The following is a 25,195-nucleotide window of genomic DNA, read 5'->3' on the forward strand; positions in this document are numbered from 1 at the left end:
GAATGAAACCCAGGGAAGGCCTTCGATCTTGAACCAGCATGCTCATAACTTGCCATAGGCCTGCATACCTTGGACCTTGGACTCCAGCTTAAAGTCGGGACCCAAGTGACCCTTAATTTCAGCAGGAACGTACCACGGGCCGAGGAGAAGAGGGTTATGAACTGCCTAAGATGTCTAAGAACATACAGTACTCTGGGCGACGGTGAATACATGATTATGTTGAACTTTTCAAAAGCCAAAATTTTAGTGTACTACAAAATATTTTATCCCCAATTCTTGTTCTTATCAGAGGTACATGCATCCAAACCGAAGATAATCTCAAACATACTGCACATTTTAATATCAGCAGCTTTGCAACTATAACTTATTGAAACAGAATTTTTGTTTCCAATACAAGAACAGTACACTCCCTTTGCAGTAGTTTGTCATTGCACATGATTTTCTGAAACTAAGCTCTGCAATTGATCTCGAAATCCCGTCGTCAGCCGTTTCTTTCCGTGGTGGCATTAATGGAAGCACATATCCATGAAGAGATACTTTTCACCTGATTTCTGGATGCCTTTACCTGTATCTATAAACCTGTACTCACTGATATGCACTTTGGGCCGAGTTGTGATTAAGCTGCATGACATTTCCTCTGACCTTTAACTGCCAGACTGTTAAGATACTGAGCTACCACTTAATTGCTGCCTGCCTCTATGACACTATGTCTCTATGTGTAATCTGTTCCTCAAAGCCAAAAAGCAGCAACTGCTTCAGTAGTTAAACAGAAGAAATTGCATCTCCTGCCCCAACCAGATTATAGTAGATTGTATGGCATGTGCGAGCATTTCCAGGTAGGACAGTGATGCACTCATATTCTAATATTTAAACCTTATTTTTAATATTCTGGATGCTTTTTTTGTCCATCAGCGACTTTGGCTTACTTTCACATAAACTCCCCATTCAGACTTCAAATGTACAGCTCGTTGATGACATCTGTGCCTCCAGTCAGACTTTTGGACATCTGTCTTTCAGCATTTTTCTCCCATAGAAATTAATGGGCAGACTGTTCAAAATTTAGTTCCACTTTTCTCACATTTTTTCTTGAATCACAGTTTAAGCTTTAAACTTTTTTCTGAGCTTTTCAGGAGTGACACTGTGTGTACTGTCCCGGTGACACTGACTTCTAGCAATGGAGCATTCAAAGGCAGTGGGAAGTTGAAGTGTCAGCTGTGTTCAGCGCTGGCACGTAAACTGACCCTTCAGCTTCTTTCACTGATTTCACACAGAGTAACCCTTTTAAACTCTTTGCATGTCAACTTCACCTGCTTTCATCTCTCACCCTCAACTGCTTTCAGCATCAGTGCTTCTAGATAAACTGATACTTCAACTGCTTACAGTTTACACACTTCAACTGTCTGCAGCATTTCCACTTCAACGGAAATTTCAGCTGCTTTAATTTCAAATGACGTTTTACCTGCTTTTAGCAGTAAGGGCATCTTTTGACATTCCAACTGCTTTCATGTCTTACACTTCAACTGATTGTTCAACTACTTTCACTCACAGTTCCGCTGCTTGCATACCAACCAACACTCCTCACAAACTTAAACTATCTCAATTACTTGTAGGACTAGCACGTCTTTCCTTCATTCATTCACAGTGTAACTGACAGTTTAACTTTGATTTATAATGTTGCAAATGACAGTTCAACTGCTTTTGTCTCTTACGCTTCAGCTGATGGTTCAACCACCTTCAGCGCATAAATAGCTACTGAGCAGGGACAAATGTCACATCTTAAGGCATTTTATCCCGTTTACAGTGTTTGCACCTGCAGTTTTCAGTGCAAACAAGCGTGCTTAATTTTTCCTTCAAATCTTCATTTGTGACCTTTTAAATACTACAACAAAACTACAACTGCCTCTCTCCTTTTGTGGGTCAACAATGCTAATACACATTTTAAATAACTCCAATTACTTTGCAGCATCTGCAGATGAGAAACTGGTCATGCCTAGCTCATCGTTTGTGAGCTGTTCTATGCAAGTGCACACAGAGAGAGATTTTCCTGTCATTAACAGCTCACTTGCACATCATTCAAGCTGTAGCAAACGTACCAGCTCCTGAAAGTAGCAGCCTGTTTGCTCGACATTTACGTCTGTTTCCAAAATACTTTGATCACAGCTGAACTAATGGGCGATGGAGCTGATGAGCTCCGCTGAATTGCAGGGGTTTATGTGTAACTGTCACGTTGTCGACATTGTATGTCTGTAAATCATCTGACCAACTGTGTTACAAAGATGTTTTGGGGGTGTTGCCCATATAAATGTAGATGTACAGTGCCCCAACTGGACTGGTAGGAAACAGTTGCCCAGCCTTTACAGTGCCTGCAGGTGGCCAATTAATGGCAATGCAACTCATAATTATATTGTGTTTATATATGGAAGTCTGTTGGTTGTTGAATTTTCTTTTTTTTTAATGTAATGGAGGTTTTTGTGTTTTCACCAGTTTGCCTTACAAGGTACTGTATTGTATCTTTACTAACTTTCCTGTGATGTCAGCCAAAGACACATTAGAAACCTACCTACAACTTGAAGCTTATCATTAGTAAAGAAAGTTTAGTCAGTTTAAATGATTTTAACCACTACGACCAGCCGTTATTCAGTCACTTCCCCAAGTCTTGAGGACAGCCCAGAATCCAGTGATGGACATGTGTTTTGTTATGCTGCCCTCTTGTGGCAAAGGAACACTTCTACTCAAAGAATGCTGTCTCAATTAGTACCAAATTATTCCCCCTCAACTCACTTTCACAATACTAAGCAAGGCTCTTTGTATTGTTTCAATAACGACAGTCATGCACAAAAGCTCTTTTGACTCACGAGTTGCATTCACCACCAGTATGCTTTTGTGATTGAGGACCACTGAATATTTTGTACCATAATAAATATTTTATGAAAAGTATTTGATGCTTTAAAAGTAGATTTTGGTTGGGGATTATTTTACTTAGCTATCTGGGTACTGTGTGTTTGAGAAATATCTTGACATAATTTTGATGTCCTTTGGGTAATGTCTCAAACACCACTGATAAGGAACTGAGTTCTGTTTAATGACATTTGATGTTGTTTTTTTGTCGCAGCAGATGCATTTATGGGTAAAACACTGTTTTGTCACGACTCTGGCTCCTAGATTGTGAACTGATAGTTTAGAAAATATGCTTAACCAATCATAGATGTCCTGTTCTGAGCCTTTCGAGTTCATTTTTATGCCTTGTAACAGTGCACAGTCAGATGTAATAAACTGACATGTGCCTCCAGTCTGTTGTGTGATTCAGACAACTCAGCAATAAATGCACTCATACCAGAACAACGTCTATCTCTCTGCACAAAACACTCACAGCTTGCAACATCCTCAACATGTTTTATTCACACATGATTTAGACACAGTGACATGAATAAACAAAATGATTCCACTGTATATATTACATTCATTTTAATCTTAGGTTTAAAAGTAGACCCAACAAATGCTTGTGATTCTTTCACTTTGTCAAAAAGGGGTTCAACAATTTACATCACTTCTGATTGTTCATGTAGTGTTAATCAAAGCAAACAGGTTACTCACAATAGATGACACCTGGTGGTGTGTTTAAGGGCAGCGTGGAAACAAACTGATACGCCTGTCCAGCAGAACTCTGCAAAGGAAACAAAGAGTGTTTTAATCTTGACAGCAGTTTACAGTGTTCAATGTTCACTGACGACAGTGTAAACTATTTGAAAATGCTTGTTAGTTCAAGTTAGTGCGCAGCTTGTTATTAGAAATTCAAATGCTGTTTGACATAATGATATCAAAGTGAGTGCTTTATGCTGCTGCACTGAGCATGGATAATAAACCAAGAGTCAAACTGTAATTTGCGGCTTTTATAAAATACTGTTTGTTGACCAGTAAATCAGATAATCTTCCTAACAGCAAATATGATGTCGTGTTGAACTGAGGTGATTATACAATACCACACTTTGCACCAAATTTCAAACTGAAAAAAGTTGAGATGCTGCGTAAAACCTAAAGAAAAGCAGAATGCAATAATTTGCAAGCAAACTGGGTTTACCAACATCAGTTTTACGAAGAGTTTCTGAGCCTGTTACCAGTGAACCTGTTTACCTGTGGAATGTTCCCAACAGGTGTTTTCAACTTTCCCTGTCTTTTTGCTCCTGTCCCAACTTGTTTGAAATGTGTTGCTGCCATATAAGTAAGAAGAAGCAGATATTTACAAAAATCAATGATGCTGATGAGATCAAAAATTTAAAATATTGTTGTTGTACTATTTTCAATTAAGTGTATGTCAAAAAGGATCAGCAAATGATTGCATTCTGTTTTATCTATGATTTAGACAGCAACTCAACTTTTTATGGAATCAGGGCTGTACATTTGTAAAAAGTTCAGATGTCTTACCGTCACAGACACCAGAAGATAATATGGTACAGTTGCAAAGGACTATAGGTAAATACCCTTTTTTAAAAAGCAGGTGACACTTTGACCAGAGTCAGTATATTACAGTGATTAACCTCATTAATTTTTCCAGAACGTCATCTCTTACCTCCTTGTTTTAAACGGGTAAAAACAGTTCTATTTTCTTAACATTGTGTATCAAGACAAAAGCTATCCAAACTTCAGCCTGTAAATCAGACTAAATTAACTAATTGTTGAACAGTTTCTTTTTATGTACCTATTTCTTACCTTAAAATTTTGAATATCTCATTTTTGAACAAAACACTTCACCAAGCTTTATATTTCTGTTCATTTTGATGAGTCAGTGTTTAGTTGGTTGTGATTAACTGTGTGTTATTTGACGCTGTGACAGTATGACAAATAGCACATATAATATACTGGGAGCACAGTAAAAGACATACTGGTATCAGGGAATAGCTGGCAGCTAGTTTTAACAAATATTGATTTCACTTTCACAAGCTGTATTGGTGCCATGTGATCGAGGCATAGGATCCAGGGCTGGACCTCCTTTACACTCACCTTAATACTGTCTATTTCATTAACTGGAGGTTAGTATCGTCTGTGGCCTGTGATCATTAACATCTCCTAATGCAAAAGCCAATTCTGTGGCAGGAGTCATTTTCTTATGTCACTATAATTCTTTTAAATCACATTTGCCCAGCTGCTAACTGATAATAACGCTTGAGGCTTGAACAAGTAATCTAGTAAAGGTTTCTTTTAGCACGATCAATAACATCGTCTATTATCATTAGTAGCTTACTGACAACCGTGGGCGTGAACGTGAGTCTGAACAAAGGTTTGAAGCTGCTGTTTAGTCAAACAATTAAGCCAGTTTTCTCACAGACCACATCACATTAACTTTGCCTGTCGTTCTTTTTCATCAGAGACATGATCGATCTTTAAGTGAATGATAATAATTCTAAGGCTGCAAAAACAACTAAATGTGCAGGTTTTTTTTAATTCAATGCAGCCTAACTGTAAAAACTCACCAAATTATATTTCAGCCTTTTACATCAATTTTGCAGCAAATGCAAACAAAAGCCTATGCAGGTGTACATTATCCAAAAGGTAGAAATCTGGGTATTAAAATGTTCACTGTTTTAGACAATTTATCATCTTGGTCTGTTGATTCTGAAGCTGCAGATCAAAGCTGCACTACATATGCAAAGGACAACTGTGGGCAGTAAACGACCGCATTATCTTACACAACTGGACTGATGCCAATCACTGGAAATAACTTCAGGAATAACATCAGTAATGACTTTGGCTGTGGTTGAAAGCGACAGTGTTCCATTCTGCACGTATTGTAAAACATGTGGTGTTGACACTTATACTTACCACTGCTGCCTGAGCCACCGATACAGACTTGGCAGGCAGCACTTTTCTCTTTACTCACCCTCGTGCCGTTTCTACACAGCAGTCGTACAGTGATACCGGCTCTGTCCTCGCTGTCTGGTGTGCGTGAGTGTGATTTGTCAGGTAGACTGTGTAAGGGGAAAGCAGGAGCTTCGTGGTCCTCCAGATGGCAATGTTTCTCTTGTGAAGCAAGTGGTCCTTCTCAGCACAGAACACAGCATTTGTTTTCACACTAATCTGACTGAAATGGATGGCAGGAGGAAATGGAAAACTTTCTTTCCTGTGTAAACTTAAATAAAACAGGTCTCCTAGAAGAATTTGGGGGAGGAGTGACGTCCATAGTGTGGATTCCTTCCAGAGGCGTCAAAAACAGTAAACAATTTTCCCTGTTCGTATTTCATTTCCATGCTGCAGCAGACCTCAGATGACGGTGGAATACAGCTTCAGCACAGCAAACGCGTCTTCACTCGTCTCCTCTGGGAGGGTTCAATCAGAGGAGAACACAACGGCTGGAGCAAACAATATTCCTAGCTGAGGTTTGGGCCAATCCTCTGCCCTGAGCCAAATCAAATCATAACTGGGCAAAGCATAATAAAGACAAATCAGCCCAGTGGTTCAGGTTGGCCTCTGCAGCGAGACAGCCTGAACTGTAGATGCTATGGAAATTTCAGAGCAGTTTCACCCACAATCTCGAGTGGAGTGTGTGACGGGTGGTGGTGGGATTTCCTCAGCTCCTACTCAGAACCAGGAACAATGCACATGAAACCTTTGAGTACTGACCAGGAAAGACAACAGGATACTGGCACATGCTGCTGTTTGCTCCGGCCCTCGACTCCCGAACTGCACCGCCGTCTGCCTCTGCCAGTTTCACGCTGCAAACTGGATTTCTGGCTGGAAACAAGGGGCAGCGGCGGCTCCTCCATCCCGATCAGGTGTTCACATGCCAGCAGGAACAGTTGAGGGCATAACGGGGGATCAAGGGGGAGTAATTTAAGTTGGCCAACTCAGGAGCTCAGAACAGGCCTGTAAGCAAACAGTGATCCTCACACGATACAGGGGTCTCTCCTCACTGGTGCTAAACAAACTGCGAATTGTCTCCCCTTTTCGTGTGCAGAAACAAAATTTCAAGTGACAACTCCTTCGAAACACAATAAGGCATGGCAGCTTGTTTCTTCAATTCACTTCCATCGAAGAAACATGTTTCCCTTCAAATGAACAATTTATTGATAATCGGTCACATTAAGTGCCCAAATGCACTTGCAGGTATGTGAACAGCTTCGCACGGGCTCTACGGATTTTCCTTTCCCATGACATCAAAGTGTACATTGCTCAATTTTCCATTTAAAACAGAAGTCATCACAGGTGCAGATGGGACACAAAACTTAAAAGCTGCCTCATTAGCGAGGACCCACAAACACTAGGTTGCTTTCTGTGCAGAGCTGTTCAGCTCTGCACTCGTCTCCTCAGGAGTCCAGCGGTGAAGTGGGTGCGATGTTCACACATAACAATTTTCTGACATATTAATGTTTTCAATACATATTGGACCAAACTCAGCAAATTATGCTTCAAGGTGAGTTACTATTGCATGACAAACATACAATGGCAAAACAAAATACGGTAAGTAGGCCATGGGAACATGTTGGCAGGCATGAGTAAAATACTGTCCAATTTAGACCTCTTCACTTTAAACATTAACTGTTAAAATGATTCTAAAAGTTTCAAATGACACAAACCCTACCTACTGAACAAATAGCAGGTTTCTGTTGCTTTGTACCAACATTTTACTGATACTGAATGTCAATATTCTTGGAGGACCTACTGGTTTCAGAGAAAAAAATGAAACAACACAAAACTCTCTAAGCTTTTTATCCACTACGACTGTAGTTTTTCATAGATCACATTACACAACCATTTCTAAGGTAGGGATGCACAAAATAAAATGTGAAGTAAAAAATATGAAAAACATGTTAGTATTTGCTTTACTATGCTACTCCAATCATGAAACTTCTAAAGCCATTTCATTGTGATCAGGATGGTTACCTGAAGAAGGTAAGATAGCCAAAAAAAAAAAAAAACCACATCTGGTGAATGGAGTGTGGTGTGCTAAAGAGGAGTTGTGCAACATGTTTTGACCTTTCAAAATGTTCTTTCTCCAAAGAGATTAGCTTTGTAACTGCAGTACCAAATCATCACACCTTTAACGGAAACCTTCAATTCAAAAAATGTCATGCGCACCTTTGTCTCATCCATCAAAAAGTGATTATAGTAGAAATATTATTGCACTGCAATTCAAAGCTTTGAAAAAGTTTTCTGATTTTCCCCTCATGTAAATACCTGTGTAGCAGGTAGACACAATAACACCTGCACAACCTCTATATAGAGCTATTCAGTACATTAGCCCAGAAACAAACGAGACCTTTGTTAAGCTTGTATTTTCAGCTTTTGTTAACACTGCATCAGAGAGATGTTGCTTCCACCCTGTACTGGCTTGTGAGGCCCATTTTATTGTAGTGGAGGTGTTACTGTGTCTACTTGTTGCATTTCTACATTTGCTATTTCTTTTCTTGTGGCAGAGTTCGGAAGCTAAGATTTTAAACCTGTGATTGAACCAAATATTTGTTTTCTATAGGACTTATCTCTTCTTACGTGAAACTGAAATTTATTCAACAAATGCTCCTCATATTTTACTGTTTTACAGTATTCTGACTGAATTACTGCAGGTTTATGACCTGGAGAGCATGTCATTCACCCTGAAAAAATAATTTCAAAAACACACATCCTTTTAGTTTGTCTGTCCTTAAAGTGGATTACATGGCAACATACAAAGTACTCAAGAACCATACTAGTGTACCCCATAACGCAGAACACACAGCATGCAATAGTTACTGACATACAGCAGACATTTTTTTTTACACCACTTGAACTTAGTGTGTTCTGGGTTTTTTTTTTTTTTTTTTTTTTTTTCAAGATGCTCCACGAACGACAATCATGACCAGATAGTCCTCTTCACTTTTAGCCAGAGCTTTGGCAGAGGAATCCAGGAACTGCTGGGAGAAATCACAGGGAGGGAAAGCATGAAGAACCCCTGTGTTGTCTTTATCTCTGCCCCCCCCCACAGGCAGACTGATGACTCCAGCTGCTTGTTTTTGGTTGAGGTAGGACACCAGGTTGCGAAGCGGCCGCTGAGTTGAGGCTGCAGGGTCGGTCGAAGATGTATCCTCTGTGGTCCCAGGAACTGCCAGCAGGATGGCGTAGCCGCCGGGACCCGCCACCTTGATGCGCCGGGACACCTCGTCAAGCTTGGGCTGGTCCAGACGGAGACGCTGGGTGATCTTTAGCTCGCTCACCTGCCTCCCCGTTGTGCCGTCAACAAGCAGGTCGCTGGCTACGTTGTGGTCGCCCTCCAGCAGGTGCATGTTGGCTGGGAAGTTGCTGTTCTTGAGCAACAACATGCCGTGCCAGGCCAAACCAAGTTTGGTGCCGTCTGGTTTGGATGGCTGGCCTCCCTTGGCGTTGCTCTCAGAACGTTCTCTCTTGGCCGGCCCCTTACCACCATCGCCTGCTTTGCGCTTACGCTCTCCAACTGCCAAAACGCTACTACTCAAAGGTCCCTTGTCAGAGAGACTCTGGTTTTTAAGTCTCCGTTCAGCCCCACCTCTTTCCAGTCCGCTGTGATGTTCTCGTGTGGGGGAGGGTCTCTCGCTCCGCAGAGGGCGCTCTGAGTCACTGAAGCGCCCTCCATCTCTGCTGCTACCTCCAGGACTACCATCTGGAGAAGCGCGCCTACGTCTTACTGTCCTCTCAGTGCTGTCAGGAGAGTGGTCTATATGGCGTCCGTCCTCCATTACACGCCGCTTGCGTACGGCTTCTCGTCCTTGCAGCTCTCGTTCCAAAGACCAGGGCTCCCGTGCCCGCCGCTCACGTTCCAAGTGCTCCAGGGGCTCAAAGGGTGAGGCACGTACCCTATCACGAATAGCTGGATTGGGCCACTCAGTTCCAGGAAAGAGCTCTCGCTCCCTGAAGTGAAGCGGCGGTGGAGTCCGTTCCCTGACCCTCAGAGGTTCAGGAGTGGCACGGTGGACAAATGACTCAGCCACCATGTCAAAAGGTGGTATTGGGAGAGGCTGCAGGAACTGCTGCTGGTAACGATGCTCAGTGTCAGCAAAGTCCACCCTAAGTCTCCTCTCGGGACCCCCCAGCGGGAAGCCCCTCATGTGCGTGCATGCTGCTTGTGCAGCGTCCAAACTTTCATACTGAATGTAGGCCCAAGTGTCCCCCTTTCTGTAGTCTATGGTCCTGATAGTGCCAAAACGATCAAACTCTCTTGCCAGGGCGGCTAAAGGAACCCAGGGTCCAAGTCCACCCACCCACAGGCGTGTGGTGGGAGTTGCTTTCCCATAACCAATCTTTATGGGGTTGCGGCCCACTACTTTTCCAGACATACTAAGCTTAGCACGGTGAGCCATGTCAAGGTTCTCAAATTTTAGAAATCCATATGTGCTGATTTGTCCCCGTGTGGGTCTTTTAATGTCCACTTCTGATATGACCCCAAACCTGTCAAAAGCTCTCCTCAGGTCCGCTTCTGTAACCGTTATGTCCAGATTGCCTAAAAACAACGTCCTATTGGCTCTTTGGTCATCTTCTGGAGATATAAAATCCTCCTCACGAAAAGCTGCTCGCTCTGCAATGAAAGCTGGACGTGCCCTGGCTTCAAACAGGGCGAACTCTCTGTCCCGCTCCAGCTCTCTGGGCAAAGGGGGCGGCGGGGGAGGGGGGAGCCGCCCCAAAGCCAGCTGCTGCAGCCGGTAGTCTCTGTATCCAAGCCCAGTGGGCGAGAGGGGTCTCTGCAAATGTCTGTGGCTTTGAGCTGCACCATACAAGTCTCTCTCCACAGGGGAGCGGCTTCTCCTCCTGTTGATGTAAACCGCCTCAATTTTCAGCGGACGGTCGTACAGCACCAACCGTCCCCTCGCGTGCTTAGCAGCTCTGGCGTCCTCCGGCTTCCTGAAATTCACGAAGGCTATCCGTTCGTCGTTGCTACGGCTTATCTTAACGCTTACATCTCCGAATTTTTTAAATTCGTGAAAGAGTCCATCCTCTATGTCTTCGTCGCTCAACTGGGCGCCGAGGTCACTTATTTTGAGGGTCTTGTACTCACTCTCGGCGCCGGGCGGCTGAACCCGCTGCTCCCCCCGTGAAGTGGTCCTCGGTGAGGCTAAATCCAGCGTCAGGCTCAGGTTGTGGTTTTTGCCAACGGAGCTTGCGGCAGCAGACAAACTGTGATTGTTTCCCGTCCGGCTATGACCGTCAAAATCTCGGTCTCTTTTTTCGCCGAGCAGACTCCTTCTTGTCGAACCGCCGTCGCTTTTGGTCGAGCTATTCCCATTATTACTCCCACTGGAGACGGAGATAGCCCCCATTTTCTTGCTGGTCGGGTGGCATCCTCCTCTGTCTCGAATGTCGTCCAAGGCCCGGGAGCGTTTTTTGATGGGCGACCGCTCTTTACCTTTCATTTCAGTCCACACGGAGCCAACCCCTGGGACGCCTGCGCTTTTTTAGTGCTCTTTCTGCAATTCAGCGCAGAAAATTACTAATGTGAAAAACGGATTTATTCACTGCCCCTGCGGCTAAACAACAACAGTCGCCATTTTGTAAAGATTACTGCGAAGAGCCTCCCCTTCTAGCTGATTGGTTAAAAAAGTGGGTGGGAAACTTAAAAGCGCACGTCAATCATCCGCTGAGACATTTACGTGAAGATGTTCACTTAGGCGTTTTTCACATTTTGTAACCAAATGTAGGCTGTGGACAAAGTATTTCATGGTCCCACGACGTTAAACTGGTTGTAGGTAGTATTTATTTAGAGAGTTACAGCGCTACTTGAATGCATCATTTTGTGTGTTGTCTCATGTTTTTGTTTTTGTTTTTTTGCCGTCCCCGGTCAAATGACTTTACTATTATGGACAGTACACACACTAAACATTTCAAATGACCCGAATTTGTGACAGTAAAATAATTCTTCCTCCAGCCGGGAAGGATAGAGAAACATTTCACACAACTCGACCTAAAACCACAAGATGGCAGTATTTGAACAGAGGCTCAAAAGCTACTGTAGCCCATAAACCCTGAACTAATCCTTAAAAATCACTGGGTAGGCTCGCGGTGTTTCTCCGTGTGTGTGCCTTTTGTCAGAAGTATACAGAAGCCAAGCTTCAGTCATAATTGTTGGACTTTTGTCTTTTAAAAATGGAATTTATCAGCCTTTTAAGTTAATAAGTAATTAATGAACCTTGTTAAGTACTGGAGGTTAATCGGATAGATTTTAGGCCAGTATATCAATTGCTGTCTTTTAATAGGTTACTTATGAATACTGGTTACTTTTACATACAAGAGTTTCCTTTGTAGGATTATCAATTTAAAGCAAAATAAAAATAGACGTTATTTGGCTTCCACTTCCTTTATCAGATTTATTTTTTCCCTATAACTTGTTGCACATGTCGAAATGTAGAAACACACTGTACAATTAAAGCCAAATAATCAGCCAGTGAGCCATTTATTAGTATGAAAGGTTTCTTCCCCTGCTGATGATGAACTGCAAAATGAAGTTCTACTGATAAACGTCTGGAAGTGGCCAAATACTTCATGACAGACTGTGTTGAACTTGCCTCACTCCACTGTTTGACTGTGCTACCACATTGTTTAGGTTAGTGGGAATTGTTCGACTACTTCAAATACAAGGATCAGTTGTGTCACAATAGCTGCACTACAGGGCCAAGATAAATCTTGTCGAGATCAAAGCTTGGAACAGTGGCCAGCAGGCAGCTTTACAGATTTTAATGAGCATTAAATCATATATTTTTTTGTCCATTAATGAGGCTAAGGGTAGAGTAATTTCCAGTGACAGTCTTCACCCAATGACCCTGACACACAGAGTGATGCTTAGTTAATAACTGCCCCCAGCATTGTGCAGCCGCAGCTCAACATTTTTCATTTCTTTTCTGACAAATCACATGAGGCCTCTGGAGCCTGATATATTGAGTCGATACAGATCAAAGCTTATGCCACGCCACTGTAACTTTAATAACAGTCAAAACCTATACTGCCTACTGTAAAATAAGGTAATCAGTCCTTTTTTAAGTGCAATAAACTATGCATTTCTAATAAAGTGAGTCATTCTATTACAACTGTCCAGAAAGCACTAACATGTCATATCAAACTGCTGCGATTCCTCTTTTGTATATGGACAGATAAAATGTATCTGCGTGTAACCTGCTATCTAAAAATAAATATTAAAATTGAGCACCGATCCGCCATCTGCTATTTCTTCAGCTTTCCTAAAGATGGCCATCGCCTCAATCCCTTATCCCTACTGACAGGTCTTCTTATCTTCTCCACTTAATCTGGGATTTAATCAGGGGGGCTATGTAACTGCAGTAAGGGCTGCCGTCTCCCAGGGCCTGGCTGGAATTTGAGGCTGTGGGTGTGGAAAGTGTTTCTGATGGGTTTGTGCATTCCTCTATTGGAACCACATGTTAGTGGCTCACACAAAACCCCGGCACAGACCGAGGGAATGGCAGCTAATCCGCCCCAGCATGGCTGTCATGGTGAAGCAAGCAAAGGGGAAAGGAGAGCCAATATATTCCGCCGTAAGCCATGTACACTCCTGGGGAGTAAGTGGAGCTTGGGAGGGCTTCGTCCACCAGTGGAACTCTCTTTTTTTTCTCTTCGTTCAAGTTGCATTTTCAATCTCACACAGATTGAAATGTTTGCACATCTGACATGAATATGTTGGTATTTAGTAATTTACACCAGATGGGATGGTACCATGCAATTCAGTGTTTCCTTGACAATAAAGTAAATTGTTTGGGGTAGAGCACAACAAGGAGATTTCCTGAAAACAATTATTAGGAATGCATTCAGAATACACGTGAGAGCAAGTATGCCACAGCATTATACTTCTGTCATATTCTTCTTTTAAAAGACAATACATGAACACACACGTATTTCTAAATAAAACCAGAAAGCAGATGAACTGGCTTCAATGAATAAAATTACCAAACAAATACGCTGTGGGCCATGGTAACCCCGATTTCTTCAATTAAACTGAAACCCATTACCCAGTTGGTCAGGTTTAGCCCTGATGCCAGATGTGAATGAGAAACGTGAAGCCAGCCGTCTGTCGGAGGCTCTCTTTTTTATCATCAATAGTGAAGTGTGGTCACTCAGTTAGCTTTCCATTAATGAACCTGCCACTCGCTCCTGATACATGAGGTGTCACCTGAAAGCCTCTTGAAGCGAGGCCAAGCAGGCTGCACATGCACACTCTGTCTGTGCACTTCCTGAATACAAAGAAGCTCACTTCCCGCACTGCAGAAATCTTTTGTGTTTATGGCAACCACAGCCTGCGAAGCATTTCTGCCTCACGACCACATTCCCAGTTAAATTTGCGACACAGACTTTTGGTTAACTCTCATGGTTGTCTTTTCTTTTTTCTTTTTTTTTTTGAGTCATGTTAAGGATAAAATAATTCCGGCTGAGATTGTTTTTGCTCCATTTTCTTACTTTCTTTCCTCAAAAATAGTTTCCTACTGAATAAGACAGATGCTTTAGATGGAGGCCTTTATTACTGGTCACACTATGAAGCACAACAGATAAAAAAAAAAAAAAAAAAACAATGATTAATATGATAATTACAATTTTTACATGCTTAAATAATTTTTCCTCTTTGGTCTCAGCATTGTGACATCAAACTACAACTGAAAACAATAAAGTTCCTATTAATATGCTGGGTTTTCGTGCAAGAGCTCGAGTTGCCCTCCATGTTCATGAAATTCCAAGATCTTCTGAATCGTGAAACTTCTCCAAGTTGGCTTATATAAACGCTAAGAGGAAATATCTGAGTCATATGGTGGGTGTGCACACCAGGGACTGTCTATGGGTCAGGAATGTAATATGCTTTGGCTCAGTCAGTGCATAATGGGGAGCTGGCACTGTTGTGGTCATGTAGGCCAGGAGAGGATGCTGCCTGGCTCTTTGGCTTTCATCCGCAGCGCCACCAGGCCCGTTGGCTTGTATTCGGTGTCGGGCCCCTCAATGGAAGGGGACCCGAGGCCTCCCGGGAAGCTGTGGAGCGAGTAGAGGCCGTTGATGCCCGGATGGTGAGGCGGGTGGTGGTGATGGGGATGGCCGGAGGATGGGGGCATGCCCATGAAGCCCTGCAGATTGCCGTGGGGGTGAGGGTACGGACTCATGCAGGACGAGGGGATGGAGTCCGCTCCTAGGACACAACCGGCACCTGAACCTCCGCCTCCTCCTGAAGCCGCCCCCGGCCACAGGTTGCCCTGCATCTGGACCGGGAGAGATTTCGGACAGGACACATTTGGAATTTGATGTAACGAACTCGGAAATCCTTCATACTATGGAAACCAAAGCAAGATACAATATCAGCAAAAGTCGGTTTGATCTTGAAAAAAAAAAAAAAAGTAAAAAAAGATTATTAATTTAAGATCTGCAGCGGCCCACCTGGTATGTGTCATGGCGAGGGAGAAGAGAGATGTCATATGTAGCAAAGTGGTTGCGGACCTCCTGGATCTTCCCATAGCGTTCCCGTTTCCTCCACTTGGCTCTACGATTCTGGAACCAAACCTTTCAAATACAAAAATATAATTTAACAGGAAAGTTCCCGAAGACAACAGGTCTTCTTCAGGTCATAAACTCTCCTCTGCGTACAGTTCTAAAACGAAAAGGTTGAAAATACGAGGTAGCCGCCCTGACACACACCTGAACCCGCGCCTCGGTGAGCTCGGTCCTCAGGGCCAGCTGCTCCCGGGCATACACGTCAGGGTAGTGTGTCTTTTGAAACACCTTCTCCAGCTCCTCCAGCTGAAAGGTGCTGAAGGTGGTGCGATTGCGCCGCTTCTTGTTCTTGCCTGATAGGTCGATGGAGTCGGCGATAGAGTCTCCATGTAAACCGCCACCCGGCTCTTTCAGCTTGCCACAACAGTCCGTGCCAATGCCAGGATAGCCCATGTTCTTTGGAGCTCCTTTCTCTCTGACTGAGGTGTTGAGGGCACACAGAGAAAGGTAGACAGTTGCACAGATTTCAAAAAACCATATGTAAATTCATATGCAAATTCAAGCAATTTTTATTGTCAGTTCATCATGTAATTTATTGCTTGATGGTTTAGACTGTTTTTTTTTTGTTGGCTTTACTTAAGATTTTGCAATTATTAGCTATGAGATTAAGATTTTTCAACAACTAAGATTTTAACGCTGTTTAAAGTCTGATCTGTGAAATATTTTGTGGAACACACTCTTGAGAAAAAAAAATCTTAATAAAAATAATTTTGATGTCAATGAAGGTTTTGTGGTTAAAGATTTAATATGTTTTTAATTACACCTGGTTCATTTATTTTGTAGGGTTGCGGAAAGATTGGGCATGACCCCAAGAAACACCCAGAACAGATCAACAGCCTTTTACAGGATGACACAGATAATCAGTCATACCTATAACCAACGTAAATATCTTTTTGAATTGTGAGGAAATCGCAAACATGAGAATGCGAAACATGCAACACTTGGACAGAAAAGGCCAGTGCTTTTTAAACAACTGAATGATGAACCACTCCCTCCCACTCCTTGGATATGGTTCTGCCACACGGATTTGAAGAACAACACATTGTAATTCTACACACAGAATGAATTTAAACAGGATGTCACATCAAGCATTTTGTTTGTGAGGTATCACTGAAAGCCGTTCAGCTCTTATTTTTCTGTGCTTCTCAATTTGATTCCCAAACTCAAAGTTCCAGAAGATCCCGAGCAGTGAGACGCCTGAGAAAAGCAATACACAACACTAATCCGGCCAAACAGCGTTTTAATTCAATTATTTCAGGCAGCCCATATTTAGGCAGTGAATTCTATGTGTTTTGGCTTAAATTAAACCCACAAGGCAATAAGTGAAAAGATTTGATTTGTTTCATTTGGAAAAACAGAAAAGTTTAGCGTCACCTTCCAAACTGACATATCAACATATTTTACTGTCCATGTCAAAATACTCACGTTAAGAAAACAAGGACACAGCGCTGAATTATGTGACAAATTTCTATCTGATAAAGCACAAGACTGTTTGAATTAATAATATACATTGTGCCCTTTACATTCAGAGACATCTGAAAGCATTATTTCCCCTTCCTGTTAACAGACCATGGAAAGGGCTGTTCCCTCCTGCAGTGTTTTGATGTTGTTGTCCATGTTCATTATATGTAACCCAGAGCTCCAAAACAAAGCTCACTCTCCATCTATCTGCAGGAACTCACACACTAGGGACAACTGAGACACTACTTTGCTATTCTCCTAATTCAATATGGGACCCAACAGAGAGCACTTTTCATTGCAACATTAATTTCCTCGTGTCCATTAGATCCCACCTCACACCGCCGCTCATGCTGAAAATATTCTCCGGTAAGCCTGCGAACTGGGGCCGCAGGACATTGTATAGCTTTTACCCTGTCAAACACCCACATCCGCTCTGCCTCCACTCCAGTGTAACTGGAGATCTATGTGAAATACGGGAAAAGGCAAATAGAGGATAAATAAGAAATGTGCATGTAGGAGTATCATGCTGTGAGCGCACGGATCAATTCTAATACACTGAAAGTCATGGTAGAAACTTAAGCTGCGTCTTTTCCAGGCCTGTTGCTCTGTACGTTAAGATTAAATTTGAGCAAAACGGTACGCTATATGTTCATCTTGTTTCTTTAATAGATACAGAATATTCACAGGTGTTAAATTCATCTGTTATAATTAATAACGACAAACAATAAAAGTGAAGACAATTAAATATGAAGTGATCTCAGCCCCTGACCGCAAGGTTTGAGGTTGGGTTTATGTTGTTCACAAATAGAAGGGAGGATTTTCATTTTGACAGAGAAATAATATGTGTGTATCAGAAATACATCAGAAAATATGGATAAGGAATGAAATGTATTGTACGCATGGATGAATTTTGTCTGGGAGAAATATTGGCGGATGCATTTAGAGATAAAAAGCAAATGTCCCAAAAGATGTCCCCCTAGGAACATCGTTCACATAAACCAGAATTTGGTAATATATATAAAATGTCTTAATAATGACATTCAAGTGTGAAATCTCCCCAGTGAGTTAACACAAAAGGTGTGTTTTTCACATTCTGACCTCTTTTAATTTGTAAAAACAGTGAGAAACCTTTGGGTCCATTTTTTTGGAAAAATCGAAGTTTGCGTTACAAAAAGAAACAATTTTACATAGAAATCAACTCACCAACTGATTAAAATGTTCTAATTCTGTATTACAATTGCATACATGTATTGTAAAAACAAAACAAAATATTGCGAACTAAATGGCAAATTCAATAAAAACTTCAAAGCGTGCACAGATGAGCGAAGGGTTTTTAAACGCGTCGACCCGTCATACCGTCACTAAACTTTCCTCCCACTGTCGACAAAACAGGAAGACGTGTCTGCCTTTGAAGGTGTGCAAACCCAAACTCAAAAACACACAAATAGAGTCGAATGGGTGGACACATACACACACACACACACACACACCCACGGTATCCCTCTTGCACATGCATACATGCAAAGCCTTATACACTTACAGTAATAAAGCTAGTAATTTACAGAATACACACTGAAAAATTGTCAGTTCACAAGCATGCGTGCGTGTGTGTGTGTGTGTGTGTGTGTGTGTGTGCGTGCGACAGAGGAATGGGGAAACCACACAGGCCTTCCTTCGCTTCTTTAAACAAAATTTAAAAGAAAAGTAATGAAAGTCCACTTTCAGCCAGGAGAGCTGATATCATTATCATAACTAATTGTGGAAAAAAGTCTATCGGCTGTCTTTGGCAGTTACATGAATCAAGCTGTTGTATATTATTCTGGACACAGATATCTCAAAGACCTTATCAGCGCTCATATCCTCTGTTGCTTTGCAGAATCATCAACACCAATAAATAAAGTGGAAGGCCACATCATTTCCTCAGGCCTCGCTTCAGCCGTTACTTTTCTGAGATGGACATTTCCAGGCTAACATGTCTGACAGCCTTTGAGACATCGCCTGCTTGCAAAATTCAGCGTCAATTCTGATTTTCAGGCTTTACGTGACAAAAACTTGCATAAGAGGAGAATAAGGAACAACTGAGAGAGAGAAAGAGGTTATGGGCTAAAATTCAGACATATTAAGCTGAATGTTGGCCTGCAAAGCCGATGGCTGACTACTAGTCCAATGACACACCCAACTTGTTGCCAGGCTGACCTTTAACCTCTCTCACTTTCCATCAAGGACTGTCAGGTGAATGAAAACTTGCTGACATTTTTATCACAGCCGCGCTTTCATTTGCATAGCCAATAAAAATCACATAACATTTTTGTGTAGTTATAAGGCGAAACGACCCATTTACGAAGCCTGAAAACTGAAAAAAAAAAAAAAAAAAAAAAAACTGGCTTACTGATAATGATGTGGAAAAGTGTCATTTATCATTTGTGTCATTCACTTTCTGACATTCATTGAAAGTATTAAGATTATTGTCATACTTTATTCCGCCTTTTTTATTTCAGCCACTTATCCTGTGCAGGAAGACCATAATTTTAGTTTTGAAATGGCAAAATTAAAAACAAAAAAAAGCTTATGTAAGGATTGTCTTCAACACTAGAGAAATGTAGACATAAAATACTTTAATTTCAATGCCTCTTGACTATAAATGTCTTGCGTTTGCATGCATGTTTTCATACAGGGATAATTCAAATATAAAAACAAGCAAAAAGACCATCGTTATTATTGGCTGGAGCTTTGTTGCGCCCTCTTTTACTTCTTGGTTATTTTTTTATATTTTTGAAAAGTAGAACTTGGAACTTACCTTCCGAGTTGCTGTCATAAAACCCCGGCTTGTTGCTTATGGCCGCCCCCTTCTGATCCTGGTTTATACTGTCCAAGAACTTGCTGTGCTTGGAGGGCGAGGCGGGCGCGTTCGCCGGGGCAGCGCCGTGCGTGAAGTCCGCCGCAGCATCACCAAACCTCCCCATGGCGGCGGCGGAGTACAGATCCGCGCGCAGGCTGAGGCGGTGAGGAAGAGGAGGAGGAAGGTGCGAGGGCTTCTGCAGCTCATCGCAGGGGAGAAAGGAGCCGGAGCCGCCGTGCTCCAGCCTCGGAGAGTTTTCCGGCGTCCTCCTGCTGCTCTGCGAAGAGAAAGGCAAACAACTCTCCGTGTCCATCTTACGGGTCCAGCAGGCAGCAGAGACAACAGCGACTGGGCGCTGATAGTGTGGGCGCCGGAGTGAGAGGTTTTTTTTCCTCTCTTCTGTGTTCATGTCAAGTGGGTGGGATTTAACAGATCAGAAACAAAGACCCGTGAAACCGGGATTGGACCGTGTGTGTGTGTGTGTGTGTGTGTGTAAGTGAGAGTGATAAAGAGAGAGAGAGAGAGGCTGTGAGTGTGTGCGTATGTGTGTGTGTGAGTGTGGTGGGATGTCTGTTACAGCATCCAGCAGTCTGATATAATCCGCCAAAAATTCAATCACGTGTGGTTTCTGTCCCTCCAATTAACCATTTAATTCCTATTTCATATACTGTTATGGGTCTAATCAGCAAATGAAGCAGGACAGGGGAAACACGTGCACGCGCGCGCGCACGCGCGCGCGCGCGCACACACACACACACACACACACACACACACACACACCAGTTTACGCTCAGAAAACTGGCCGATAAAACCACACTTTTTTCTTCTTTTTTTTACTGGAGGCCATCATGACAACGTCTGTTGTTTTTGTTTGTTTGTTGGATTTTAACTCTTTTCATGTTGCTATTTCATTTCACATTATCAGATTTTCTCCCACACATCCGAACATAACGAATATACTGAAATCCTTTCCTTTCTTTCAGGTCTATATCAGACCGATTGTGATTCTTTCATTTACTAAACTTTTCTGCGCGCACAACAAAGTGTTCAACCTGTTAAACAACTCATACATTTGCTTTTCCCATTAGATTTCGATGCATTATTATACCGCCGACAAACATGCGTCCTTCTGCAGCTACAGCAGAAAAGGTTCAGCCTACATGTCACGTAAAAAAATACTAATTTCCCTGCTGGGTGAGAAATTAGAGATGATTAAAAAAAAGGCTCGTGGAAAAAATGAAAGATAAAAATAGTGCTGCAAACACAAAGACTGCCGAGGTCAAACGAATGTGGGTAATAAATTACGCTCAAATCGATACGCAAACCTCATCATTAAATCTGCTAATTAGTATAAACTAAACAGGAAAGCTTTCTTGAGATCATTTCACTGTCCACACTGCGATTTTCCCCCCGCTAATTTTCGCTGAAAATGCTGCGGCATTAAACAAAAAAGTACCTAAAATATATATCAAAATGCGTTTATATCGTATTTAATATATATTTAGATATACAGCTAACTTTATAATCTGGGGATTTTGGAAGCTGTTATATAAATTCTATTAATTTTAAATTCATAATCGCAGCGTCAATTTTTATTTTAAAAGGATTATTAGATCGACAACATTGAATATAATGCAACACCCCGGAACACCAATTGCAGGTCGAAACACATCTTATCATTAATACACTGATCGACAGGTTAAATGCTAACTCGTTTTGTTGCTTTACATGATCGATGCGTGTGACCGACAGTAATTCCGGTCGCCGTTTCCCTGTCGTTCATCTGCACACTGTGGTGCTGACTTCCTGTGGTTGCACTGAGTAACACTGAACGCCTTTTAGAAATGATGGAAAGGGCAAAACAATAGTTAGGAAGGTCATACCATGTCTCTGCCTGCAGTGAAATGCAGTTTTAATTAATACAATATTTCTTAAATCTTTGTGGAATTTTTACTTGACCTTACTTGACAAGTATTTTGATTAGCAGCAATACAAAAATAATAATATCTAAAGTAAAAGCAGAAAAATATGCTCTGTCCATAGAGCAGAGGACAAAATGTGTTCTGTCTTTTACCGCGCAGCTCAAAAACTGACTGAATGTCCTTCGAAAGAGTCGGACTCAGCAGTCAGATAGAAGGCTTTTGATTCTGACATGTTATCTCCGATCTAGACAAACCTCGTCTAAACACAGTGCACTTACCAGGTTCAGACACGGTACCGTTGGCTTTGGGGACATCTCACCATCTCTCTGGATACCTGAGGCTACATGCTGCTCAGCTGATGGACAAGTGTGTAAACATGAGGTCCATTTGGGCTGAGAGGCCTCATAAGCCCCATTGGATTCCATTTGGAGTGTCCACAGCATACGTTACAGATCCAGAGTTACAGAGTTGAGACTGATGGCTCCAAGTGAGCTCCAATCCTTGCTTCAATCGTTATCTGCAACCAAATTTATATAACAAACGGGGCAAAGGTGAGAAAACAACTGTTCCTGTCAAAAAACTGACATTATTTAAACATTTTACATTGTTTAATTCTAATTACAATCTTACTGGTACTCCAATGTGCAGATGAAGGCTCTGAAGCTACATTCCTCTCTTTACCAAGAGGCTCATAAAAGTATAGTCATGAACAAAATGAAAATTCCAGTCTTCATCTGCACACAAATTGCATGGCTGACAAGGCTGCCTGCATGGAAAAGAAGAGCTCCTTCAAGTTTAAAATGATTAGTGACCTTAGATATAAGAGCTAATGACATTTATGAGTAACATGACTTCGATTAACATGTTTGGGTCAGTCGAGCGTAGGGGCTAAAAAAGACCGCGCTGTCATGTTAATCACAACCACAGTGACCACCTTTTACCCTCACACACTCTTGAGCGTATTCATGCCCGTAAACTTCAGCCTAGGTGTAGCTGCCAGCATTTATCAAGCTGTCTGGCTGACCACCATTAAAAACCTTATAATTCTGTTAGAGGGAAGTGTACGTTTTAAGATGTGCACACAAGGGGGACACGGATATGTTTCTCAAATCTCGTGACAAGCATGTCCTCTGTAGCCTGAGGCTGCAGAGCACTCTTGAATTCGCAAACCCAGCTGAGTAAATGCATTCCAGAAATGTGGGCAAAGGAAGAACGTCCGCGCTATGATCTCCGAGCCGCCGCAGGTAACAGTGTTTATATGAATACTGCATCAAGAGAGCAGAAGATGTAGAGGATTATGGGTTATGTTTTTTGCTGAGGAATCAAAGTCTCCTATGTGAACATTTGTGTGCTGTGGCGGCTTTAATTACACTTTGGGGGGGGTGCATTCATGCACTGAAAAGTCTAACTTTCAGGGTAAAATAGACATTGACATCTCTGCCACATCAAACACAACAGAGCAGCGTCCTATAGAAAATAAGCACTTTATGTGAAATTCTGACTAAATCCTACCTCAGACAGAGAAGTGTGCGCTTTATCTTCATCCACTCGCAGGGAAAGAGGCAGTGGTAAAAAGGAGGGAAATGGCAGAAAATAACAACAACCCGCTGTCCATACCATGACCAGCTCCGCTCGCTGCTCCCCGTGGTCCTAAACCCTTGTCCCCCAAGCCTGTCCTGGGCATGACCCTGCAGAGGAAATCAGTTCAGTCTGTTGGGAGTCCCAGGTCTCCCCCTGCCGCCTCCTGGCTCTGGGCACAGACAGCGTGGATAAAGGTGACCCTGCACTCTCACCGCGCACCCTGCGGCCCTCAGGCTAGAGAGCCGCTTCCACCCCTCCCTCCACCACATCCTCTCAGCCTGGCTGTCAGCCTGCAGGACTTTGTCACACCTTGTTACACCTTACAACCTCTGTCTAGCACAGGTATACTTAATGGCACGTGTACATGCAGACACAACTGCAATCAAATGAATTAAGCAATGGGGCACTCATCTTCTTTAGAACATAGAATAGACTTTTAAGAGTTTATATAATACTTAAGTGATGTTTAAAAAGTGAATGATGTCTGTCATGGGTGTAGAGAGTAAACAAAGACCTTTTTCCAGTGACAATCTGTGTGATCATAGAACAACACAAAGATTGAGAAGTTATTAAGCTCGACCTGCAAGATGAGCGTAGACAGCCAGCTAGGATGAAGTACAACTCTGTGCTTCATACAAGCTGGCTGTCTTTGTCTGGCTATCACTGCCCGAGGCCTTTCCTCTCACGTACAGGGTGGCGATTCAACCTGAGGTTTGCATTAGAATAGGAGAAGGATAGCTAATTTAATTACCCGCCATGAATGCACAGAGATGATCCCATATGCAGAGCCAGGGCTCCTCTCAGAGGCCTCCCTCACATCCTCCAGTCTATGTCCAGAAGCTGCAGAGCCAGCTGAGGACGTGATTGACAGCTGCCGACCCCGGGGTCAGTCGGCTGGAAGAGGTGCATTCTGGGAAGCTTAAGCCGGTCCACTGTAGCGATGGGGGTTGAGGTTTCGAAGGGAAATGGGAAGTGGGGTTGCTGTCCTCTGTCTGACCTCGTTTGAGGCGTCATGGAGCACACTGGAGCCCAGTGAGTGTTAGCAGCGAGTCAGGATCCACAGCCACAACACACATGAGATGAGCTGGGTGCATATCTGTTGGGGAAAAGAAAGTTTCTCATAATAGATGGTAGATGGTATTGTTTTGCTTAGAACTTTACTGTATGAAAATATTATTTTCCGCACTGCTCTGCAAGAGCATAAACCATTGAAAAGGAAAAGTTTTTTCCATTCATTTCACTGCTGGAAAGATCGTGACATATTAAGCTACTCAATTAACCCCCTGGTGGTTCTTCAAACCAGAGGACCTTGATGTTTGACAGTGTAGACAAACTAACAATGACAAGTCGTGCACCCTTTGTTAATTTAAATTTGGACATAGCTCTCCTATGGTTGATTTATCATGAAAGATTTTCTGCTGCAACACATGCTGTGTGTTACTTTCTTACTGTAGTTCTAGAAATTGGGAGAACTTAGTTCAAATCCATGACAGGAGAACCACAAGGGCTGACAAGGCCATGACAGACAGTACAGTATATGAAAACTGCCAGTTTACTCAGTGTTTTCTACTTTGCACTAGAGCTGCAACAATTAATTGATTATCTGACAGCTATGAAATTAGACACCAACTATGTTGCTAATCGATTAATAATATTGAGTAATTTAAAAAAGTGAATATTTTCTGCTTTCTTTACTCTTAAACTGAATTTCCGGACGTCATTTTGTGCTTTGGGAAACACTGGCGGACATTTTTCACCATTTTCTGACATTCTGTAGAGCAAGCAACTAATCGATTCATCGAGAAAATAATCAACAGATTAACCCACAATGAAAATTAGCGTTAGTTGCAGCTCTTCTTCGCACATTTACTTTACAGAATGCTCTGCAACATTGCACTCACTGGGGTTGCCATGGCAGCAAGCT

The 25,195-nt window shown here is 42.4% G+C and overlaps 2 protein-coding genes across 2 annotated transcripts; both read right to left on the reverse strand.

Annotated features, from left to right (window-relative positions):
• Positions 1 to 7,685: 7,685 nt before the first annotated feature.
• On the reverse strand, positions 7,686 to 11,475 carry rbm15 (RNA binding motif protein 15). Its single transcript, XM_041946428.1, has one exon. The coding sequence runs from the start codon at positions 11,346 to 11,348 to the stop codon at positions 8,799 to 8,801; it is 2,550 nt and encodes an 849-aa protein (XP_041802362.1). The 5' UTR covers positions 11,349 to 11,475; the 3' UTR covers positions 7,686 to 8,798.
• A 3,356-nt stretch (positions 11,476 to 14,831) lies between these two features.
• Positions 14,832 to 19,892, reverse strand: alx3 (ALX homeobox 3). Its single transcript, XM_041946621.1, has 4 exons — positions 19,727 to 19,892; positions 15,613 to 15,887; positions 15,355 to 15,477; positions 14,832 to 15,179 (listed from the first exon to the last, which is right to left on the reverse strand). The coding sequence occupies exons 1-4, from the start codon at positions 19,890 to 19,892 to the stop codon at positions 14,832 to 14,834; spliced, it is 912 nt and encodes a 303-aa protein (XP_041802555.1).
• Positions 19,893 to 25,195: the final 5,303 nt, after the last annotated feature.

Source organism: Chelmon rostratus, chromosome 10, assembly GCF_017976325.1.
Source record: "Chelmon rostratus isolate fCheRos1 chromosome 10, fCheRos1.pri, whole genome shotgun sequence".
NCBI classification, from domain to species: Eukaryota; Metazoa; Chordata; class Actinopteri; order Chaetodontiformes; family Chaetodontidae; genus Chelmon; species Chelmon rostratus.